A 20160-nucleotide genomic window follows, 5' to 3' on the forward strand; every position below is an offset into this window, starting at 1 on the left:
TCAGAAAAAAAAAAAAAAAAAACTATGGGGATTAAATCACTATGCAAAACACATGAAAAAAAACAAATTTTAAATACATTACAAAGGTTTAATAATTTATAGGATGTTTTAGAATTGTTAATTATGAGATTGGTACTTCACAATTTACACTATTCAAGGTTGAGATGGTAGACTAGTGACATCGCTCCTCAACAATAGAGATTAAATCTTATGAGACTTATTTTAGAGATTTTCCTTATGTGTAACTAAACCCTCCTTCTACTTATGATAGTAATAAAAAATATTCCTTCATACTTTGTACTCCGTATTATTTACAAAACAAATAACGTGAGATGATTTCGAAGGTTTCACATCTTTCACCTCTTTTTCACAATGTTGAGTCAAAGTTATTAATCACCACATTCACAAGACTTTTTTTGGGTAGTGTGGCAAGCCTCAAAGCAATAAGGTTGATTGTTAGAAGTCACTAACAAAGCTAGCTCGTGTGCCTTACCAACAACTTAGAAAAATACAAATGTTGTAATCCCTAATCCCTCATTTCTTAGACATTCTATACATTTAAGATTATACAAGTATGATTATAGAATATACTAACAAAGATTCTACCAAGTGAAGGTATAATAATAATTCCAATAAATTATAGCTTAGTTCTTACAAAAAATTATCACAATTCCTTGTAATGGATTTTTTCAAAAATAATTTGTCTTCCTCAATTTAGAGAGGTAGATATTGGAGTAAACAAACTACGTCTATGTTTGAACTCGTTCAAAAAATTCTCGGCTAACTTATGATCAAATCGTATCGCGTCGTGTTGTGTAAAGTCTGTAATTAGTCTGCAATGGAAACCAAAAGGGCATCCCTAGGCTCCTACACAACCAAACTAAACAAAAAACCAAGGAGCAAAAAGGGCAGAGGAAAGGACATGTTAATGCTCTCAGTAAGCAGAGGAGGGTTTAATACAAGCAGTCGCAAGCTCTTCCCTTTCCTCACCTCTTTCTCTCTCCTCTCTTCTTCTTCCTCTTCTTTCTCTCTCATGGCATTCTCACCTTCTAGGGTTTCCACCTTCTCAACTGGTTCCCCCATTAACGCCCAGCTCAAGCGCATTGGCACCCACAATGGCAGCTTCCACTGCGACGAAGCTCTTGGTTGCTTCATGATTCGTCTTTCTGACAAATTCTCTGGTGCTGAAATTGTTCGAACCCGAGATCCTCAGGTGGGTTTGTATTGATTTTTCTTTAAAACCCCTTTTTGGAATTTTGTTTTATTTTGATTTTTACAAGTTTTTCTTTTTTTTTTTGGGATTTTCATTTAAATTGATTAATTTTTTGCAGGTTTTGGAGACATTGAATGCAGTTTTGGATGTAGGAGGAGTGTATGATCCAAGTAATGATAGATATGATCATCATCAAAAGGGTTTTGCAGAGGTTTTTGGTCATGGGTTTAATACTAAGCTTAGTAGTGCTGGTCTTGTCTACAAGGTAATTTAAATTTATCTTAATTGTTTAATCTGAATTTTGTGTTAAAGTTATATAAAGAATTGGGATTTTTTTATTTCATTTTTATTTTATCTGAATTGGGTTTTTGAAGAAATATAGTTTTGATTTTATGTTTGTAATTATTTAAATGTAGCATTTTGGGATGGAGATAATTGCAAAGGAATTGAGGCTTGATGAAGGACACCAAGATGTATTTCGGCTGTTTATTGCTGTCTATAGGAACTTTATGGAGGTTTGTACCTTTGCCTTTTATTGAATTTATAGTTTTTACTGGCTCTATTGATCAAATATTGTGGAATTGTTGTTAACTAGTGATGTTTTGATTATGAAATTCCTTTTTGTGGAAGAATTTTGATCGGTAAAGTTCGAGTTGCTTGTAGTGTGGAACTAATTTATTATTATTATTATTATTTTTCTGCATTAGATGAATGAAGTATTCATGTTGGTTATTGGTCATCCATTTGATTGAGATGTTGGAAATAAGGGTTGAATACTTTATACATCTATATTGATTATGCGCATTGATAGGTGATTACTCTTGCAACAAATTATAAGTATTGTTGTGTAATACTCCAATTAGTGTACTAAGTATTTGTGATAATGTTCTTTAGGATTCTCTTTCATTAGAGTTCATTATATTCAAGTATTGTATTTGCATAGTACTTTTATGTGTGTATGTGTGTGTGTGTGTGTGTGTAACAAGTGCCAACTCTGCTAAGCTATACTGTTGTTAGTACAATGCATTCTATTTTGGCTCAAATCTAGACGAGGGAATTATGTTACCATAGGGCTTTGGATGATTTGGAGGGGGAAGCTCTGAATTAAGTTATTCACACAGCGAAGGAATTCTAGGAGGATGATCCTTGTTTATCAAACCTCTTTCTCTTTCATGAGCATTTGTGAGATTCAGGGCTGACTCTGTGATTTTTAGTTGTGGTAACTTGCTTTTGATCCTATAATTTCATTAGCTCGAGAGTGTATTTGAATTGGAATACGTTGGACAGAAGCAAAAGGTTTTTTGTTCTTTCTTTATTTTTGGAGGGCGGTTGTGAAAGAGGAGGATTGGGCAAGGGGGGGGGGGGGGGGGGGGCGGGGTTGGTTCGGTCTTAGTTGCTTAACTTGCTTGTCCCTTAGTATGTCGTAGTGTTTTGCTAGCTTGAAGACTTTGAGATTGCATATTTGCATGTTGATTAATGTATGATGGGCTGAAGGGAAGGGAGGGAAGAGGTGGGTTTTTCTTTTTTGGGAGGAGGGTTGGGGGGGGGGTAATTCTTTAGTTTCAATCCTTCTATCATTTGGAAAAATTAATCTCATTCAAGAGGTAAAGAAAATGAATTTTTTTTAGGGATAATGATATATGTAGTCCTTAGGTCTATGTATAAGCATTAGATATACTCATATACTTCCTAAAATGGAATTGAGTTGGGAATTCATGACAAAATCACGCGCAGATCGGTGTAATTAATGTTAATTTATCTTCAATATTTCCTTATTTAGCTTCTTAGGGCTATGTTTATCTTTTTCCTTTTTTTAATCCCCCTCTCTATATTAACATCCAAACATAGGAAAATTGATGCCTTTGACAAGCTGAGATTATATTGACCCATTTTATAAAATATTGATTGTTGATGCAGGCTATTGATGCAATTGATAATGGAATTAATCAGTACGACACTGACCAGCCGCCAAGATATGTCAACAATACTCATTTGTCTTCGAGAGTTGGAAAACTGAATTTGGATTGGACAGATCCTGATCAATCATCCGAGAACGAAAACAAAGCCTTTGAGAGAGCAATGAATCTAGCTGGTGGCGAGTTTTTGGATGTGAGATTCTTGAATTGTAATTTACCCTTTTAATGCTTAGTGATTGCTGCTTGTCCTTTTTGAAACATCAGAATTTGAGCTGTCACATGCTTCTAGTCTGCTTTGACATTGAACATCTCTTGACTCTCAGAATCTCCGATTTCTTGCAAAATCATGGTTACCAGCTCGATCCATTGTGGTGGAGTGTCTATCAGCAAGAAAAGATGTTGACCCTAGCGGAGAGATAATGGTCTTGGATAGATTTTGTCCGGTAAGTAGTTCTACAGATCTTTATTTCCATTATCTATTACTTGCAAATAATCTGAATATCTTCGTTATGTTGCACTGATTCACAATTATGTCGATGGTCTGGATCAACAAATAATACTCATAACTACTTCAACATGATTTCTTTACAACATTTTGTTTGTGCGGTTTCCCTTTTCTTTCTTTTTTATTTTTTTATGTGTGTGTCAGTGTGTGTGTGTGTGTAGAGTGTAGACTATGGAGGATGTGTTTGAATTTTATCATCATTGTACATTTGGAAAGATTTCTGAGATTATTCATTTAGATTCAACTTGATCATTAAGATTTGACCTTATGAATATTTATTCTTTAATTAACTCATATGGAAGTAAGTCCATCACCTTGTGTTGCACAATATGTATGGGAGTTAGAATCCTTGGAGAGTAAATAGTGTGTAGGCTCCACTTCCCACTGCTCATCAAATTTAACCCTGACCATTGTGATTAAAGATAATCACTACCATGTATCATGTTTTTTCCTTGAGAAGTTGAGAGTTTTGACTTTTAAGGGCACCTGATATATTTGGTTACTTGGAAGTTGGAATCAATAATACTAAAACAGAGTTGGATTTGTTTAATCTTTCGTTCAATTCAAGTTCCTGTTGAATTTAACGGTGGGAGTTGCTCAATTTTATTTGAAACTATCACTGTCAAATGGATATTTGTTGGTCTTGATTGGGAGTTGCATGAGTTCATGATAAACTAAAAACTCTTTTATGAAGCAATCTTATCTTGAGCAGGAAAGTTTAGTTACATAAAACTTGGAATTTCGTTCTGATGTGATGTGTTTTCCTTGCAGTGGAAACTCCATCTATTTGAGCTTGAGCAGGAAATGAAGATTGATCCTCCCATCAAATATGTTCTTTACCAGGTATGGCAGAGTTATTATCTTCTTAAGAAAGTTATTAAAAATTGTTCTAGTCTGTCCTTTGACTTGACCGCTGAACATTGCTTGATAATAATATTGACATTGGTCTATATGAAACCACCTCTTTGGAACATCAAATTTTGTTGATGAAAATTGCTTTTCAAGTGTAAGTCAGGATGATTTTATAACAAATTCAAACATTTTTTTTTGGTAATATCATATCTTTTTGGTAGGATGACCGAAGCAAACACTGGAGAATCCAGGCAGTGGCAGTAGCCCCTGATAGATTTGAGAGCAGGAAGGCCCTTCCAGAATCATGGAGAGGTTTGAGGGATGATGATTTATCCAAGGGATGTGGCATCCCTGGAGGTGTTTTTGTGCATATGAGCGGTTTTATTGGTGGACATACAACCTATGAGGGTGCTCTTGCCATGGCAAAAGCAGCTTTGAAGTTGTGAGCTTGCAGACGTTTGTTTGCTACTAGATAAGGCAGATAATGATTTGAGAGAGTTAACAAATTTTTACTATTTTAGCTCGTGAGACCAATTTTTAAGTCCCCATCATGAGTTTGGGTTTAATTATATACTTGCAGTTTTGAATCTTGATACCATTCCGAATTATGTGACAAAGGGTAAACTGTTTTACTGTTAGTAGCCAAAAAACTATTTTTCAAAATTTTCTTCAAAGTTGTTTAGTGCATTGTTTTTTTTAAATCTTCAAATTAGAGGGCAATATAGTTTCTTGCTTGATTACTTTTTCCTACATTTGCACTCGAAAGTGTTGTTGGATTGATTATTAGGACACTGTCATCCAAGTGTGAAGCTTAATGAGTTAATGTATCTGTAGCTGTTGTACACGCTTCATGAATTTCAAGTGGAAGAGTGGCTGCATGTAGGTTGATTTTGGGCTCTTCTTTTTTCTTCCTCTTCTTTCTTTTTTTTTTTCGTAGCTGTTGTGAACTATATTGGGCTGCATCTTTTACTTCCGTGGTTTTTTACCCACACACATCTTGCTATGTGAATTGGACCTACATATTGCACAGTAAGTAGTAAGACTGTCAAAGATCAACCCGATCCAAGAACGACCTGACCAAACTTGAAGTGATCTAATAGACCCAATTTAGAATTCGATCTACATAGATGCAGTGATCTAGCATATCTCAAATTTTATTCGGCCCAACTTGACTAAAACCGATCACATACCAGATTTTGATAGCACTTTTTGTGACCAATATAGCACTCAAGGCTCAAGCTATCACAGCCTCAGTATTGGAGTTTTTGCCGCTCCCAGCTCCCTGCCCCCGGGTGTTTGTATGACATTCCTCCGGGTGAACATAGAGGTTAAACAAAACTGTTCTAAGACCATTTCATGAAACATAAGAGATAGCAGAGGACAATGAATGAATCATTGAAAATAAAAAAAAAAAGATGCAGAGAAACAAATAGCAGATGCAGTGGCAGGTGGGAGTGTTGGCAGCACATGCTTGTCAATGTTCGCATCAGCCAAGCCACAGAAAATTCTCCCGTAACCTAAGGTGCCTAACTCTCGCTTTTCACCATTTTCATTTTTCAATATTACTCTTCCTTGTTCCTACCAAAGTTAAATTTATTTCTGTAACTATTATTTGTTGAATTACTTCCAAATTTTATGAAAAATTTGAATCCACATTGGGTTCAAACTAATACTAGTTCTTCGTATGTAGTCGATTGTAGGGTAACCTTTTTTGAAAATCATATACTTGGTACTCCGTAGTATTTAATAGCATGTTAACATCTCTAACGATTGTATTCAGCAAAACTTTTATTAAAAAGTCGCTTAATCTTACTCTAATTGTGTCTTAAACAAGTACTTATGGCAAATAGTTTGATATAGTTGTTGGCATAACCCTACTCTAATTGCAAATTTGTGGGTGTCAAATGTGCTGGTACAGTGATACACATCATACACGACCCTTCTTTTCCTCCATTTCCTGAAACACTGTGTTCTGTTTCCCATATTCGTATACTAATCAATTAATAATGCTTCTGTTATAGAAGTACAGTATTTATTTATTTATTTATTTGTTTGTTATCTATTAAATAAAGAATTAACCCACAAAAGTGATTTCGTTGTTCGCAAATCTCAGTTAAAGTAGTTGCATGCTATTCCCTTTAGGCTTTATTGAACTCCTAAACACTTTTTATTGAATAACCTTTTGTATGAAGAATATATGTTTTTATGTATGGGTTAATTTCTGAAAGGATTAATTATATTTTTATAATGTAATTTTATGTCATAGTATTTGATTTCCAAGTGACACTGACACCTACCTATCTTTAAGCAGAAATTTCACAAAAAACTAATTCTATACGCTAAGCCTATAATAATACATCCACTCCATTAGTATGAACATAATACTTCTCATTTCTTATCTAATATCTCATGCAAATCATGCATTTAAGTAAAACAAGTCAACAACTCAACAAGCTAAGGTTATTTTAGTTTATCAATTCTTTAATTTATAAGAATACAAAGATTATTACGATTAGTGTTAATTAAGTAGGTCTTTTCTAGCTATCACATTAGTTTCAACAAGTGTGTTAAAAATAATTAAAGTTTCGACTCACTTGGTGAAGTTTTAAGGTTTGAGATTCAAATCTTGCCAAGTTAGGATGTTTGGGAGTAATGAATTCCTACGTTTCTAATCTTAAATACTGAATAAAAAATTATAAGTATTAAGAGATTTAAGTTCGGCTTACCAATTTAAAAAGTTCAACATGCGTGTTGATATTATAAGTATTAAGAGATTTAAGTTCGGCTTACCAATTTAAAAAGTTCAACATGCGTGTTGATATATAGTAGTAGCCAAATACATTGACTATCATTGTATGTTGGGTGTGCATGCATAGTTAATTATAATTATCATCTCAAATGACATACATTCATTGCATTATCTATAATCCTTTAATTAATTATTTTATGATTAGATAGGTATTTTATTTTATTTTATTAAATGCAATGTATTCCACGTAAGTAATAAGTACAACTAGTATAAACACCCTAATTTGAGTTGAATACTTTGATACCATTCTTTTCTACCTCTATACCAAAGAAAAACATCCTCCATATTATTGTACGTTATTATCATTCATCAATAAACAATGGCAAGCTCATCTTCTACTCAACAAAACCCACGTCATCATCTCCTCAACCAACTTTACGGCGGTGGCGGCGGCCCCACACCCACTTCAGCTCCACCACCAACACCCTCAACCCAACCACCTTCTCTCTCCTCCACGTCATCAGACTCCGCCGCAGCTGACACCCTCTCCCGCCTTCTCCACCGCCTCCCTCCTAACCTCTCTCTCCCTACTCGTCTCTCTCCACGTGGCGCTGCCAAGTCATCTTCATCAGAATCATCACCTCAACAACAACAACAACCTCTCCCTGCACTTTCTCTCTCTTCCACATCATTTAGTAGTCGTAGTTCGTTTGAACTCGGCTACTTCCAGCTCACACACGACTCCATCACCCCTCAACTTGCGGAGTCCGCTGAGTCGGACTCCCGCTCACTCTTCGAGCTACCACTCGATGTTAAACTTAGCTCCGTCCCTACTGACTGGCCTCTCGGCTTCAACAACGACGATGACGACGATGATCATAAAACGGGGTCGTTTTGCTTGGATGCTGAGTGTTCTACTACTAATAATAAATTGGGTTTAGAAAGTTTGCGAGAGTTGACTAGGGAGTTGGAGAAGGTAGGGTTGGAGGTGGTGGAGAAGGTAGCTAATGCAGTTGGGCTTGAGAACCCGTTTAGAGGTGATGAGGAGGTGGGCCAAAAGCCCAAGCCCAATCTCAGGCCCAAGCAATACAGTACGTTGATGTGGGTATCATCAACAAGATCGGACGGTGAGGAAGGGAGGGAGGTGTACCCGTATGTGGTGGGGTTGCAGTACCAGATAAGAGCAAGGAAGTTGGATTTGTTGTCGGATTCTGGTTCGGTCATTGTGGAGCCGATGGTTGGGTCTGTATTGGTTACACTTGGTGACATTGCTCAGGTACATACGTCACAATATCTTATTTAATTATTATAATTGTTAATTTATTAATGTATGTCATTTTCATTTTTATTCAACTATTGTTCTAATTCACTTTTGCCAACTATGAATCCATGATTTTTATTGGTTATAATTACAAGTATAATACGAAGTAATATGTTTATGACTTGCAATTTTATTATGAGTGATTGAAATAGTGGAATACAGATTGTCTCAGGCGTTATTGTTTTATTAATTACATTAATCCGTACTCGTATTTGTTAATAAGGACAAGGTAGTAACGTTTAAGAGCCAACTATAAGTATTTACTAAAACCATGATATATATACTCGTATTAATGAATAAGTATGACAAAATCATGTGTCAATCGATATTATTAAGGTTTGATTCGTAATTTTGATGTACCAATTTGTTTATTTTAACTGGCTACATATATGCATAGGGTCGTAATGTCATATAAATCATTTTTCTCGTGTCAATGTCTGGTCACAAATTTGCAGTACATTGTGTATGTTCACGACTTTCAGACTAGTAGTAGTGACAATTTATAAAAGAAAACACACTTGTAGTACTAGCAAGTACTTGGAGATCAGATCAATCGGGTTTCATTACTATGGATATTGACATAAGAACGAGTTTTGAAGTTTAGAACACTAGTGTAATTTTTGGCAATGTTTCTATTCTAAGCTACTCTATTGATTAGCCATAAAACTATCAGCATGAGCTCTAAATTAGCCTTGTGTGAATGTAATATGGCGGCGGAGTATGAATAATAGGATACCTGAGGTATGAGAGCAAGTCCTAATGGTATATTATTATGCATGTAAGTGATAGATAATTTCATATATACATACATTTTTTTTTTTTTTTGCAAAATTTCAACACTCTTAACTATAGCTTGGGTGCACCCAATACCCTGCACTTTGCTTAGTAGCCAAAATGACCCCTGAAACCTTTATAGTCATTTTTCGGCACGCAAATCGAAAAATAAAAATTTGATTCACCGACTTCGATGAGAATGGTGGCCGAAAAACTCACTAAAGGTGCGCTTTGCACCTAAGTAATTAGTTTTTGTAATGTTTTGGCTATAAGTACAGGGTGCTTGGTGCATCCAAGTCATAGTTCGGAGTGTTGGGCCAATTTTGCCTTTTTTTTTTTTTTTGGATATATACTTAAGCTCCTTCCTTTTTATTTGAATGCATTGGAGAAATTTCTATGTAATTATTAGTCAAGTAATAAGTCAGGCTACCACAAAAAAATATCTAGATATAGTAATATGCAAGTGTTGAATGAAGCAACCTAATATTGATAGAATTGACAGGTTTGGAGCAATGGAAAGCTAAAGAAAGTGAGAGGAAGACCGGCTCCGGTTTTGGATGATGCAAACTCAAGCTTGCCCTGCATATCAATGACAGTGCTACTCAGCCTTCCTCTTGAGAGCACTGTCTCACCCTTTTTGAACATCCTTAACAAGTCCATGGACCACAACAACCGCGAAAAGGAAACATTAGAACCACAAGATCAAGATGATAACAAAGGTGACAACAATGATAATGATCTTCAAAGCATTGAGCCTAGTATTGTTAGTACCAATGATGGTAATATCGATGATGGTAAAGAGGATAAGAGGGTTTTTAACTCGTTTTCTTTCGAGGATTATGCTTGGAGAGTTTACCATGAACGACTTCACTTTAAGGATCCTCTTGATAGATATCGTGTTATTGATTGATTCAACCTACATTGTTGGATTTGCCTTGCAATTTTTTTTTTATTAGACTATTCGGATTGTTTTGTTCTTTTGATGGAAATAGGTATGGTACTAGAGGAAGGTATTCAACTGTTTTTATTTGGGGAAATTGGTTGTTTGATGATTCTATATGGTACTACTTGTACCAATATGAGATGAGTTTGAATTTTAAGCATTTATAAGCTGTTTTTTTTTTGGTGATATAACCAACTAGCAGATCATATTGTATTGATATTAGCTATTGTGTAATTCACTAATTTGTGTTTATATATGTTTGTTTGATCAATTTGGTGGCAATTGGTCACTCAGAAAAAAGCTTCTAAAATGCTACAGAGTAAATGTTTATATTGTTTCTTAATTTATGGAGTATATATATATATATATATGTAGTTACAAACTACTGCGTGTACATTACTAACAAATACTTTTTTTTATTTTTTTATGAGAATAATACCTACTTAAAAACACTTGTTGTCAAAAGCATTGTCGCCAAACTTTTCTAAAGGAAAAACATGTCTGAATCTATGAAACTGAGTAATTCTAGTGATATAAGAAAAAATAAGTTACAACTATGAAATGGTTAGTATAGTTTAGTCTCCAACTAAAATACTTCAATAAATCAGAACAGACCTTAAGTGAATAATTTAAGGCAAATTATATAAGGCTTATAATGTATGTTACCCTTAATTTGGAAAAGGATGTTTCATATATGTCAATTTTAATGAACTATTTTCCCTATCAAAACTCCCATTAAGTAATTCAACCATGTAATTAATCTTAGGAATTGAATCCAATAATAGTTAATGACTTAATTTCTTCATTTACCTAAACCTAGCAACCACTAATCTGGTGATTGATTTAACATACAACTAACTATATTCTCTTTATATATAATGGATTTTCAATGTACAAATAATTTGCTTGCCTTGGAATAAAAGAGATGCAATACTCATCCTTAAAAAATTGAGAGTGAACCAAGTATATGAGGGAGTAAACAATAAATTAAAGTAGGCAAATGGTCGAAGTATAAGAAGAAGACATTTGTTGGTGTACTACTAGACTACGCATAGTTTTGATAAAGGTGTGGGGTTTTAACTTAGTTTCTACTTTTCTCAAATAGAAAGCTACTCATTATTATTAAGTATTAAACTTATTAAGTTTGGTTAATTAGTTCATCAACCTAATCATTTCTCAAAGCTTCAACTAGTGCTTTTGACTAATGATGCCTCAACTAGCAATTAATAACGTTGTTTGATCTAATTAGTCTCTTTAGAATGTACTCTTTACTATTTATGGTATAAGTTGCTAGCTACTTGTGTACACTCTAAGCATAGTGTTGTAGTGGTAGAAGACAAGTACAATGTACAAGTAACCAAGTAGTACTTGGTAGGAGTTCTATATTATACCTTTAAGAAGGTTGATCTATACTAATGATGGTTTTTGGGATGAAGATTTCCCGTACCATCTTAATTCCACTAGAATATATCGCTTTAATATCATAACGATAAAAGATCAGACATAATGTACAGGTATCCACAATTTTATATATATATACTTCATAATTATTTCTTCCTCTTGATATTTCTTTTCATTGGTAAAATATAAATAGATACAAATCACTTAGCAGAAGCATAATAAATTAATTATCAATGCACTTATAATTAGCAATGAATACTTATTAAAAAAACATTATCATTGCAATATATTTCAAGTACTTTGTGCTTTGTAATTCCTAGTTTCCTACTAGTAGAAATTAACACACATGTACTCTTACTATATAATTAGATGACACTTGCCGAAATTTTTGACAACTCATTGATCTCATTACAGACACAAAAGATGAGATGCATTCAGGGTTAATCCCTATGCATATATACAATAAAATCAGTAATAAGAAGGATGATTTAAATATGAGCATTTCATCCACTTCTATGTTGGCTCTAACTTTGATATATATAATTAAACAAACATTTAATGAATTACTTTCACTTATTTAATGATCTATCAAAAAAAAAAAAAAAAAAAAAAAAAAAAAAAAAAAAAAAAGACTATAAACATAACTTGAGTCATTTTCAAATAAAGGAAAAATAGAATAAAATTCCTAACATTATTTATCTTGGAAATAAGGGTACTTTTCTATTTTATTTTTACACATGAAGAAGGAGGAAGGGTGATTTTCTTTATCAATTTGGTGGCTCACAATTTTTTTAGAAATTTTAAAATTTATTATTGATCATAAAAAATGCTCATACTCACATATTTTATTTTCTTGAATAAAATTTAAACAGTAATGTTACCTAAAACATAAGGCCATCCAAGAAAACAAAATTACAATGCAAGGCCCACAGTCTTGTCTTGTGCTATGCTTCACTTGTCATACCAAGCTAGGCTCCTAATTTATTAAGGCCCACAATCTTTACTATTCATTACCTCATAATCTTTTAACCACAAATTTCAATATTTATAAAAAATTTTAATTTTAAATTTCTATCACCCTTTTAAATTATTTTCATAACAAACCAAACTTATTTAATTCTCATAATTTGGTGAAAAGAATTTCATAGAAAATGACCATAATGCTGTCAAAGATGAAGCTTCAAACAAACACAATTGTCCCCTTTTTTATTTTTATAATTTAATATATTAAACTATTTATAATTATATATATATTTTTGAGTTAGTGCAAAGTAGTTAAGCAATGGAGTAGAAATAAGCATTGAGAAAGACAACTCTCCCAATAGTTGGTTCCTTTAAGACAAACCCTTCTCACCAAACAAAACCCTTAAACAAATTTTTACAACAAAATCTTCATCATAAAATCATAAATGATGCTCTGTTTTTCCCCTGTTTCTTTATATTTCCTCTGTTTTCCTCTGTTTTTTTCAACCCACCATTTCTTCTCCTTTCAATCCCATGCGTCGAAAATCATCACTCCTTCTTCTCTCCTCTGACAATCCAATGAAGCAGAAGAAGAACAACAACCTCTCTGTTTTCGTCGTCGTGTTTTCGATACTTCTTTTCGGGTTTTTCATGTACAATGAGGATGTCAAATCGATTGCAGAATTCCCATTTTCTAAGCAAAAAGTTCAAGAAATGCAAGAAAACAAACCAGTTGACATAAACCCAGTTCAAATCATGGAAAACCCAGAAATTTCAGCTAAAATTGGGGCCAAAACAGAGGATGTTTCGATCGAAACAAGAACAGAGCAAGAAACAGGGGAACTGAATTCTGAGGATAATGATGATGTAAAGAAGACAGTTTTAGAGAAAGAAAGTAGTAAGGAAGAGAGAGAAAGTGAAACTGTAGTTGAAGAAGAAGAAGATGATGAAGAGATTGAATTACCTCCAAAAGAATGTGATTTATTTACAGGACAATGGGTTTTTGATAATGTTACACACCCATTATATAAGGAACATGAATGCGAATTTCTCACTGAACAAGTTACTTGTATGAGAAATGGAAGAAAAGATTCAACTTACCAAAATTGGAGATGGCAACCTAAAGATTGCAATTTGCCAAAGTAAGAATTAATTTCTTTTTAATTACTCAATTAATTATATGATTTTTGTATTGTTTTTGGTATGTTTATATTATAATATATGAATATGGCATGTTTGTATTTAAATAATTAAATTTATGATCATTTATTGAATTTTTATGGTTGGTGGATTGTGACAGATTCAAGCCAAAATTATTGCTAGAGAAGTTAAGAAATAAAAGATTGATGTTTGTGGGTGACTCATTAAATAGAAATCAATGGGAATCAATGGTGTGCTTTGTTCAATCGGTTGTTCCTTCTAGTAGGAAGAGTTTGGTCAAGACTGGATCGTTTAACATCTTCAGGGTCGAGGTTTGTCTCTTAATTCCCCTTGTTCGATTTATTGTCACATCGATAGTGTAATTTGAATGACTAGTGATGCAAAATGTTATTTTGGACTAAGGTAGTATAAATGAGTCATTATCATGTAGAATAATCTCTAGTCGGTGGTCTCAAAATATCATAATAATGTGATTTTGGTGGTTAGTTTTTTCAGCTTTATTTATAATGCAAGTCAAACAATAATCAAATCATATTCATAAATTTTTGTTTTTATGGTTAGTTGGCTATTTATAATGAAGGGTAACAGTATGTATCATTATTAAGGTATATATAAGAAAATTATTGAGATTTCTGTTTGATTAATTTGATTAGTGGTAAGTATTACTGTTAAATGTAATGATGCAAATTTGCAAAATTAGGGATCCAAAGATCATAATTGGAACAACTTTTAAACAAAGTATTAAAAAAGAATTGGTTAAATTACTTTTAAAAGTTTATATTCCAATCAATTGTAATCAACATTTCTTTTCAAACCAAAACCAACACTTTTTTTGTTTACATATTTTTTTTTCCTTTAACATATTGTAAGAATTTGGTCACCCACTATGAAATAAAAGTGCAATTTTGTGGGCCATATGGCATGCAATTTATCATATGATAATATGATATGATGAAATAATGTATATAAACCATAGTCTTAAATCATTTTGGTTGAGGATATCATATGTTATGTGTATATTCCTACTACAGTACTACTGTACAACTTTGCTTGAAATTTAAGATTAGAATTTTTAATTTATTTTATTTGTAACATTTGTTATTGGGTGTAATGCAGGACTACAATGCTACGGTAGAATTCTATTGGGCACCATTCTTAGTAGAATCAAATTCTGATGATCCAAAAATGCACAGCATTTTAGACAGAATCATCATGCCTAAATCAATTAAAAAACATGGTGTAAATTGGAAGGATGCAGATTATCTAATCTTCAACACTTACATTTGGTGGATGAACACTTTTAACATGAAAGTTTTGTAAGTAACTATTTAGCTAGCTAGTATTGTTTGGTTTAATTCATTGATTAATACTGTATTGAGTAATGCTTTGAATGATTAGTAATGATGGTGGTTTATTGATTAATCGAGCAGGCGAGGATCGTTCGATGAAGGGGCAACCGAGTACGATGAGGTTGAGAGGCCGGTGGCTTATGCAAAGGTGTTGAAGACATGGTCTAAATGGGTGGATAAAAACATTGATCCTAATCGTACAACGGTTTTCTTCATGAGCATGTCTCCTCTTCATATCAAGTAAATTTCTATCTTATTCTGTTTAATCTGTTATACACAAACTAAATTAATTAGTATTTGTATAGTGAAGTATTTGTTTCGTGTTTGATATATTTTCGTATGCACAATTCATACGTACACAAGTCATATTCTTACGTGTATAGTAGTAGCATGGAGTAATCGATAAGATGACTTAATTATATGTAGATTTTTAATGAGTACTTGTCATTTTTTCTTGTAGGAGTTTGGACTGGGACAACCCTGATGGTATAAAATGTGCCCTAGAGACGACACCAATCTTGAACACATCGATGCCAATAAACGTAGGCACGGACAAGAGACTATTTAGGATTGCACACAACATAACACAGTCGATGAAGAGGGTTCCGGTGAGCTTCCTCAACATAACGTCGTTGTCGGAGTATCGAAAAGAAGCTCACACATCAGTACATACCATTAAGCAAGGAAAATTGTTAACACCAGAACAACAAGCAGACCCTGAAACGTTTGCTGATTGTATTCACTGGTGCCTCCCTGGTCTTCCTGATACATGGAATGAGTTCCTTTACACTAGAATTATCTCTAGCCACACGTGACCTCTGATATTACACGTGACATGACCTTTTTTATAGATTTTTTTTTTTTTTTTTTTTTAAGTCCAATTTTTGTGAGTCGTCGATTATTGAAAATTGATGTCTAGGATTGCAACATTGCTGCACTCCAATGGTGTAGAAAGGGGAAAAAAAATGTTTAAATTTTTTTTTTTTTTATTTGTTATTAAGATTAGGGCGAAAATCGCCTGCATGCAAAGAAAGAAATTTGAGAATGTAACATATGATTCAATGAAGAAGCAATAAGAAAAAGTGGTAAAGAGAAATGTATAGAGGAGTGTTTGCTCCAAGAAATCAATGAAATTTCCATGACTGGATTCAGTATGCTCCTAACTTTTTGCGTTGTATGTCAAGTTTATAGGACTATATATATATACACGGAATACTCACTTTGTTCCTAAAACTCTAATCTATTTGACTTACACAATATCTGTTGTGCATATTTAACCATTAATAGGTTTAAACTGTTATAAAAAAAGTTTAAATCTTAAAAATTTACATTAAGACAAATTGAACAAGGTCTTGCATGCTAATTTGTTTTATTTATACGTGAATGAATCATAAAATACGGTACAAGTTATTTTATTTTGACCTCGTCGTGAAAGGTGAGTGAGTTTAATATTCTTTAAGAATGGAGAAGTTTGACTAAATTAAATTCTTTAAGAATGGAGAAGTTTGACTAAATTAAATTCTTTAAGAATGGAGAAGTTTGACTAAATTAAATTAGTGTACAATCATTGCATATAATCAAAGGCAAGGCTATACTCCTAACATAAATGGCTTGTAATAATTGTAATCTCCCTTTTATGATCCATATATATATATATATATATATGGTATCGATCAATTAACTAGGGAAAGACATTAATAATTTATTAAATACTTTCCCTGTTCTTTTTTACTTGACCTGTTTCTTTTATCATGCTTGCCAATGCAAAACTTTAACGATCAACAAATTAAATTCTCCATAAGTAAAAATTATAAAAGTTATATATTATGATAGTACTTATTGAGATGAATCTAAAAATATCATACATGAATATATTTTTCCTTACATATTATTCACAAAAGACGGTCAAAAAAAGGGTGGTGAATAGTGTAAAAGTCAAAGCGGGTCAAGTAATAAAGAACGGAGGAAGATATTTTTCAAGAAGCAGAAAATTAAATTGTGAAATTATATGATCTTCATTAAGAATATCAAATAATAAGAGCCAAAAATAGTATGATGTAACAAAAATAAAAACTTTACATATATATGCATGCATGAAATCTTTTTGAAAAGGAAAAAAATATCGCACAAAATCAGTGGAGGTACAATTTATCATCACAATAAATATCTATAAGAGTTTTGAGAATGCATTGCATTTTGTAATTCATTTGTATTTCTAACACCAATTTTCTCCTTAGTAATAATTAATAATTGTTCAAAAAAAAAAAAAAATGGCATCAACTAGAAATAAATTCAGCTTATTACCACTAGTTGTGCTAATGTCTATTCTAGTTAATGGTGTTTTATCTTTAGATTATAAACAAGCTCTAACTAATTCTTTGCTATGCTATGAAGCTCAAAGATCAGGCCAATTGCCTGCTCAACAACGTGTTACATGGCGCGGTGACTCGGGTTTGAAGGATGGCCAGGATGCTGGTGTATGTAGTAGTATTGATACATCTATGCCATCTTTATTCCCTTCTCAATCTTCTTTGCATGCATATACAAAATAAATTTTGTTGCTTAAAAAAAATATAAATTGTTTTATTCCTAAGCGGATCTAAGGTTTATTTAAATTGCAAATGTTATGTACGTATAGTCATGTTAATATGTTTATTTCTTTATGAAATAATTGATTATTGTACGTGGTACATACCCTTTAAAAGTCTGTAATCTTTAAATTTTTTTTGTTCTGTTTATGTCTTTTGTTGTTAATTTTGGGTTGAAATATTTATGATTGAATTAACAGGTTGATCTAGTAGGAGGATACTATGATGCAGGAGACAATGTAAAATTTGGACTCCCAATGGCATTTACAGTAACACTACTAGCATGGAGTGTAGTTGAGTTTGGCTCCCAACTTGAGGCCCAAAATGAGCTCCAAAATGCATTGGCTGCTGTCAAATGGGGCACTGACTATTTCATCAAGGCTCACCCTCAGCCCAACCTCCTCTACGCCGGTGTTGGAGACGGGGACTCTGATCACCAATGTTGGCAGAGGCCTGAGGATATGACCACACCAAGGACGGTCTACAAGATCGACGAGTCTAGCCCTGGCTCTGACTTGGCTGGTGAAACCTCGGCTGCTCTCGCCGCTGCTTCCATTGCCTTCCAGCATGTTGATCCTAAATATTCATCTTTGCTTGTTATTCATGCCAAACAGGTACTATGATACCAAAGTACTATATAGCACATATGTGCCTAGATTAATTTGATTATATGGCTTGATCAATTTTATTTGACATAAGTTTGTTAAAACACGCCGGGATATAATGGTGCTATACTCCTTCCGTCCCAATTTAAGTGTCACAAATTATGTATCAACCATTTTTTTTTTTTGCCTTAAAATTTGTGGCTGGAAAACTCATTTGTGACCTAATGGATCACTGTAGTGTTGTTATTATTATTTTTTTTGGAGGGGTTAGAAAATTACAAGAATTATTTTTAATTTCATGATAAATAATGGTTTTGTGAACAGTTATTTGATTTTGCAAAAAGTCACCAAGGAAAATATTCGGATAGTATTCCATCAGTAGGACAATTCTACTCAAGCACTGGTTTTCAGGTATTAAAGAAATACTTGGTATATATTTACAAAACAAAAGTAATAGGAGTGAAATTAACTGAAACAAAATGTTATGCAGGATGAATTATTATGGGCAGCTGCATGGCTACAAAGAGCCACAGGAGATAAAATCTACCAGGACTTCCTTGAGAGCTTTCAGGGTAATGGTGGTACTAGATCCATGTTCTCGTGGGATGACAAATTCGTCGGTGCTCAAATTCTTGTCGCCAAGGTACTCAAATTTACGCGATGTAGTTATATTAAGAATATATGCACACAGTACAATCATTGTATGTTATACTACGTATATGGTTCCACACGTCCTAGGTATGTGACTCGATTGACTTAAAAATATATTTAATGTGACTTGATATCAATTGTGTTATACTTCGTATGCAGCAAATTTTGGAAGGGAAGTTTCCAAGCAGTGGGAATTTGGGAGCAAACAAAGATGAAGCAGAGCAATTCCTCTGTAATAGTATACAGAAAGGAAGCAGCAACATTTACAAGACAAGTGGTGGATTATTATGGTTTAATGAATGGGATAATCTCCAATATACAATTTCTGCTTCTTTGGCCATCACAGTTTACGCTGATTATCTCTCTGCCACGGGAAAATCACTAACATGCTCATCTTCCTTGGTTAATCCTCCTGAACTCATTGCTTTTGCTCGATCACAGGTATGATTCACCTCATAACTTAGACGAGTTTTGATTCTAGATCTTGGGTATCGCCCTCTAAGACTTTAACCAACTTACCTTTAAGTCTTTAATCCTTTGTTTCGTGGTTATTAGGTTGACTACATATTAGGAGCCAACCCAAAGAGCACAAGCTACATGGTGGGTTATGGGTCAAACTTCCCACAAAAGGTGCATCATAGAGGTGCCTCAATTGTGTCTATCAAGAAGGATCCAACACCAGTTGGGTGTAAAGACGGGTTCGATTGGTTTCACAAGGATCAGCATAACCCGAATGTTTTAGTTGGGGCGATTGTAGGTGGTCCAGATAAAAATGATAACTATGGTGATGATCGAAGTGATTTTCAGCAGGCTGAAGCAGCCACTGCTAACTCTGCTGGCCTTGTTGGGGTGCTTGCTAGGATCAGCTGAAATTGTATACGAATAGGAGCATTTTTGCATGCAACACTTTTAAAGATATTTATAATGTAATAAATTGTCCACATTTTAAACAAAAGCTTGAGCCATAAACATTAAGATATTTAAGTCTTCCTCTGTTCTTAGTTTATTACAACCTTAGAGTTTTTTTTTTTTTTTTTGTGTGTGTAATTTCGTATTAATAGATGATAAAGATATTGAATAAATCAATGTTTTACAATGACAAACATGAAATTCCAAATCTTATAATAAATAAAGGAGGGAGTTTAATATTTTAGTCTTTACTGATTATT

The 20160-nt window shown here is 33.4% G+C and overlaps 4 protein-coding genes across 4 annotated transcripts; all 4 read left to right on the plus strand.

Annotated features, from left to right (window-relative positions):
- Positions 1-823: 823 nt before the first annotated feature.
- LOC145556703 (uncharacterized) lies at positions 824-5133 on the plus strand. The gene is made up of 7 exons (XM_081618357.1): positions 824-1213; positions 1332-1478; positions 1630-1728; positions 3131-3322; positions 3453-3572; positions 4406-4477; positions 4708-5133. The coding sequence occupies exons 1-7, from the start codon at positions 839-841 to the stop codon at positions 4930-4932; spliced, it is 1230 nt and encodes a 409-aa protein (XP_081474483.1). The 5' UTR covers positions 824-838; the 3' UTR covers positions 4933-5133.
- Positions 5134-7528: 2395 nt separating this feature from the next.
- Positions 7529-10544, plus strand: LOC145556704 (gibberellin 2-beta-dioxygenase 2-like). The gene is made up of 2 exons (XM_081618358.1): positions 7529-8511; positions 9833-10544. Exons 1-2 carry the CDS (start codon positions 7615-7617, stop codon positions 10238-10240), a joined length of 1305 nt encoding a protein of 434 aa, XP_081474484.1. The 5' UTR covers positions 7529-7614; the 3' UTR covers positions 10241-10544.
- Positions 10545-13012: 2468 nt separating this feature from the next.
- Positions 13013-16271, plus strand: LOC145556705 (xylan O-acetyltransferase 1-like). Its single transcript, XM_081618359.1, has 5 exons — positions 13013-13779; positions 13938-14109; positions 14915-15114; positions 15229-15387; positions 15608-16271. The coding sequence occupies exons 1-5, from the start codon at positions 13172-13174 to the stop codon at positions 15960-15962; spliced, it is 1494 nt and encodes a 497-aa protein (XP_081474485.1). The 5' UTR covers positions 13013-13171; the 3' UTR covers positions 15963-16271.
- A 1146-nt stretch (positions 16272-17417) lies between these two features.
- LOC145556707 (endoglucanase 12-like) lies at positions 17418-19932 on the plus strand. The gene is made up of 6 exons (XM_081618360.1): positions 17418-17624; positions 17936-18349; positions 18665-18751; positions 18831-18983; positions 19151-19432; positions 19547-19932. The coding sequence occupies exons 1-6, from the start codon at positions 17418-17420 to the stop codon at positions 19859-19861; spliced, it is 1458 nt and encodes a 485-aa protein (XP_081474486.1). The 3' UTR covers positions 19862-19932.
- Positions 19933-20160: the final 228 nt, after the last annotated feature.

Source organism: Chenopodium album, chromosome 8 (genome assembly GCF_948465745.1).
Source record: "Chenopodium album chromosome 8, dcCheAlbu1.1, whole genome shotgun sequence".
Lineage (NCBI taxonomy): Eukaryota > Viridiplantae > Streptophyta > Magnoliopsida > Caryophyllales > Amaranthaceae > Chenopodium > Chenopodium album.

Excerpts from the sequence above, each read along its gene's own strand:
- LOC145556704 (XM_081618358.1), top strand. The coding sequence starts at position 7,615 with ATGGCAAGCTCATCTTCTACTCAACAAAACCCACGTCATCATCTCCTC. Across the intron at positions 8,512-9,832 it reads CACTTGGTGACATTGCTCAG|GTTTGGAGCAATGGAAAGCT; the intron begins GTACATACGTCA and ends TAGAATTGACAG.
- LOC145556703 (XM_081618357.1), top strand. The coding sequence starts at position 839 with ATGGAAACCAAAAGGGCATCCCTAGGCTCCTACACAACCAAACTAAAC. Across the intron at positions 1,214-1,331 it reads TTCGAACCCGAGATCCTCAG|GTTTTGGAGACATTGAATGC; the intron begins GTGGGTTTGTAT and ends AATTTTTTGCAG. Across the intron at positions 4,478-4,707 it reads TCAAATATGTTCTTTACCAG|GATGACCGAAGCAAACACTG; the intron begins GTATGGCAGAGT and ends TCTTTTTGGTAG.
- LOC145556707 (XM_081618360.1), top strand. The coding sequence starts at position 17,418 with ATGGCATCAACTAGAAATAAATTCAGCTTATTACCACTAGTTGTGCTA. Across the intron at positions 17,625-17,935 it reads AGGATGGCCAGGATGCTGGT|GTTGATCTAGTAGGAGGATA; the intron begins GTATGTAGTAGT and ends TTGAATTAACAG. Across the intron at positions 18,350-18,664 it reads TTGTTATTCATGCCAAACAG|TTATTTGATTTTGCAAAAAG; the intron begins GTACTATGATAC and ends TTTTGTGAACAG.
- LOC145556705 (XM_081618359.1), top strand. The coding sequence starts at position 13,172 with ATGCGTCGAAAATCATCACTCCTTCTTCTCTCCTCTGACAATCCAATG. Across the intron at positions 15,115-15,228 it reads ACTTTTAACATGAAAGTTTT|GCGAGGATCGTTCGATGAAG; the intron begins GTAAGTAACTAT and ends TTAATCGAGCAG. Across the intron at positions 15,388-15,607 it reads ATGTCTCCTCTTCATATCAA|GAGTTTGGACTGGGACAACC; the intron begins GTAAATTTCTAT and ends TTTTTCTTGTAG.